This window comes from Carya illinoinensis, chromosome 10, assembly GCF_018687715.1.
Source record: "Carya illinoinensis cultivar Pawnee chromosome 10, C.illinoinensisPawnee_v1, whole genome shotgun sequence".
Lineage (NCBI taxonomy): Eukaryota > Viridiplantae > Streptophyta > Magnoliopsida > Fagales > Juglandaceae > Carya > Carya illinoinensis.
In genome coordinates this window covers 6,310,167-6,314,100 of record NC_056761.1, presented here as the reverse complement: position 1 = coordinate 6,314,100, position 3,934 = coordinate 6,310,167, and the positions used below count along the sequence as shown (strand labels likewise).

Here is a 3,934-nt window from a genome sequence, read left to right as displayed (position 1 = left end):
GTAAGGCTTGTAGGAAGCCTTTTGGAAAGGTTCCTAGGGCATCTTATCCTTTAGAGCTAGTCCATTCTGATATTTGTGGACCTATGCATGTAAAGGCACGCCATGTCGCCTCTTATTTTCTCACCTTTATAGATGACTACTCACGTTTCAGTCATGTCTATTTGATCTCCCATCGTTTTGAAGTATTAGACTGCTTCAAACGCTTTGTAGCTATGGTTGAGAATAAAAAAGAAAAGAATTTAAAAATTCTACGAACTGATCGGGGTCGAGAGTACTTATCTAAAGAGTTTCAAGGAATATGTGAGCAAAAAGGGATATGCAGGCAATTAACGATTCCTGGCACACCACAACAAAATGGTGTTGTGGAAAGAAGAAATCGTACCCTATTGGAAATGGTTCGATCAATGATGGTGCAAGCTAACCTGCCAATATCTTTTTGGGGGGATGCTCTTTTAGTTGCAGCCTACATTTTGAATCGTGTGCCTTCCAAGTCAGTTCCTTCAACCCCATATGGGTTATGGAATAATGCAAAACCAAATTTGGAACATTTGCATCCTTGGGGTTGTGCAGGTTATGTTCACACTAATTCCCATAAGTATGGGAAACTTGGCCCTAGAGCAAATAAGTATATCTTTATAAGATATTCAGAGAGCTCAAAGGGTTATGTAATGTTTGGTGAACATCCTAGCGGAGGGATGACAGAAATTGAGTCTCGTGATGTTACATTTATCGAGAGTGATTTTCCCAGTATTGGTGAAGCAAAGAATGATTGTGAACTTTTAGAGTTACAAGAAATTGAGGGAGTTACACTATTGTTTGGCGAGGGTGGAGCATTATCACATCCTAGAATCACAAAAGATAGTGGGAGTGACTTGCCTCCTAGTGGGAGTATACCACTAGAAAATGACTCACAAGAGTCTCAATTACGTAGAAGTGAACGTGGACCCATTCCTCGTCGTCGTTTTGAGATTGAAGGGGAATCTTTCATGTGTGCTCCGTGTGACTTTGATGAACCTTCTTCTTATGAAGAAGCACTAAGTTCACCTGCTTCAAATAAATGGCTAGCTGCTATGAGAGATGAGATGAGTTCTATGGAAAAGAACCAAGTTTGGGAGTTAGTTGATCTTCCACCTGGGCGCAAATCTATTTGAAACAAATGGTTTTTAAAAATTAAGCGTCAGACAGATGGATCAATTGACAAGTATAAGGCCTGACTAGTGGCAAAGGGCTATACTCAAAGAGAGGGTATAGATTATGAAGAAACATTCTCCCCTGCGGTGAGATTTGCTTCTATTCGTCTCATTCTAGCTATAGTTGCACATCTAGATTTGGAACTTTTTCAAATGGATGTGAAAACTGCATTTCTCAATGGAGAACTAGACGAGGAGATTTATATGGATCAACCTGTTGGTTTTGAGGCTGAGGGACAAGAGCGCAAAGTATGCCAGCTGAAACGTTCTATTTATGGCCTTAAACAATCGTCTAGACAATGGTACTTCAGATTTCATGAGGCCATTACTTCAATTGGCTTTGAAATGCTAGAAGAAGACCATTGTGTGTATGTCAAACGTACAGGAAAATTTTTTCTAATTTTTATCTTTGTATGTGGATGACATATTATTAGCTGGAAATATTATGGAGATAATAGTCGCCACAAAAGAGTAGTTGTCCTCTACTTTTGAGATGAAGGACATGGGTGAAGCAAATTATGTGCTGGGAGTTAAAATTTCAAGGGATTGATCTAGGAAATTTCTTGGTTTGTCTCAAGACTTATGTTAAGAAAATTCTAGAACGATTTCGCATGCATAACTCCAAACCCATAGACACTCCAATTGAGAAGGGTTATTCTTTGAGCCTTAAACATTTCCCTAAGAATGATGAGGAAAAGAAAGAAATGACTAGAGTTCCTTATGCAAGTGCAATTGGAAGTCTGATGTATGCTATGTTGTGTACACGACCTGACATTTGCTTTGCGGTTGAATTGGTTAGTCGTTATCAGAGTAACCCAAGACCTATTCATTGGCAAGCAGTTAAGAGGATTTTTCAATACCTTCGTAGGACAGCAGACCTCATTCTTTGTTACCAGGGTGGAGACATGAGACTGAAGGGTTATAGAGATGCTGATTGGGCTAGTGACAAAGATGAGCGAAAATCCACGACGGGTTACTCATTTATGCTTAGTGGAGGAGTTATTTCTTGGTGTAGCAAGAAACAATCATGCATTGCTTTGTCCACGATGGAGTCAAAGTACGTTGCTTGTTCAGCAGCTGTACAAGAAGCTGTTTGATTGAGGCGATTCTTCCAGCGCCTAGATGTTACGGCTTTTGCAAATGAAGCTGTTAAGATATACAATGATAGTATGGCAGCTTTGGCATATGCCAAGGATCCCAAATACCATGGCAAAACCAAACACATAGATATTCGTTTTCACTACATTCGAGATGTTGTTGTGCGGGGTGAGGTGATCCTACAACATATCTCTACTAGCAAGATGGTAGCTGATCCTCTTACTAAGGCTACTAGTAGATATGTTTTCCAAACTCATGTTAGGAGTTTGGGACTTCATCGGATTTGATATATGTTGTATTGATAATACCTTAACTTTATTGTATATTTAACATTGTTAGTATCTATTGCAGCGTGATTATTGTATTTATCTCAAATTATTAATTAAGTGATACTAAGTGTAAAGCACACATAATAAAGATGTCACAGGCAGAGATCAGTTTACTCACATATATGATCACCTTGGCGTTTGAGTTGCGAGCAAGATGAGACAAATTGTTTACTTTGGCGCTTGGAAAGCGAGATAGTAAATATCTTGATGCTTTGGGGGCATTTAAGATAAATTTAAATAATGTCGCCTTAGCTTAGCTAAGATGAGACTTACAAGAGTCGTATATGAAGCATTTGCACAACTTCATAAAGCCTGATTAAAGCAGAATATGAGATCTTAGGCAGGTGCTAGATGAGTGACTGTGCTAAGAAACTCAAGTTAGAACGTCTTTGTGACGACTAGACTAAGATTTTTACGGCGTTTTGAATATGACATGCCCAATTAAGCGGGAGTTTCATCGTAACATACATTTCATATTGTATGTGCTATAGACGACCTTTTGAGGGAGTGATTGGATGGATTCCTACTCCATCACTATGTGAGCCCTAACGGATCAATAAATGATCTAATGCCCTTGAACCTGGAACTATGTCATGAAATGAAAACTTGATGTTGCTACTTTAGCATGTTTTCTTAGGGCCACGTATGATACGGTCTTGCGGAACATGTCTAGGAAAGCAGTCAAGTCTAATTGAATTGACATGAGTGTCTATGGAAGATTGTTTGGATTCTTACTTGTTATTTTATGTCTCATAGCCCGGGCGATTATGTCGTTTAAACTCGATATAATCATGAGCATATTATATGATATGAGGTCAAGAATTGCTTTAAGTTATAAACTTGTGAGGGATTAAGGACACTTGATCTAGTGAGATCAAATAATCTGGGGCATAGACTAGATATAATGAGTGATGTACTATGTTAGTATGATGGTGACTTAATATAGTACTCCTACCCTTTGTCTTCTCGTCAAGTCGCACGCTTCATTTTTTGTATGAGGGATAATTGATTGAGAGAACATGAAGAGATTGTTAATAGACATAACGTCCATAGTGGACAAGTGGGAGATGTTGGTAATGGGTAAAACTCATTACCAAGTTGTGTCCACTACCCACATAGGTGGGGAAGTTATTTGTTAACTCTCCACCACTATCACAACTTTAAGGGAAGTTATTTAACTTCCTCATTTGCAGGGAAGTTAGTAACTTCCAGATGTAAAAACTCTTTTAAAGAGAGTGTACGTACATTTTATAGGTGTGGAAAAAGTCTAAGAAAAACTCTCCTCTCTCTCTATATTTTCCTAGAGAAACCATCTAG

At 38.6% G+C, this 3,934-nt stretch overlaps 1 protein-coding gene across 1 annotated transcript; it reads left to right on the top strand.

Moving 5' to 3' along the window:
• Positions 1-1,801: 1,801 nt before the first annotated feature.
• Positions 1,802-2,287, top strand: LOC122278356 (secreted RxLR effector protein 161-like). The gene has a single exon (XM_043088552.1). It carries the CDS (start codon positions 1,802-1,804, stop codon positions 2,285-2,287), a length of 486 nt encoding a protein of 161 aa, XP_042944486.1.
• The last annotated feature ends 1,647 nt before the right edge of the window (positions 2,288-3,934 follow it).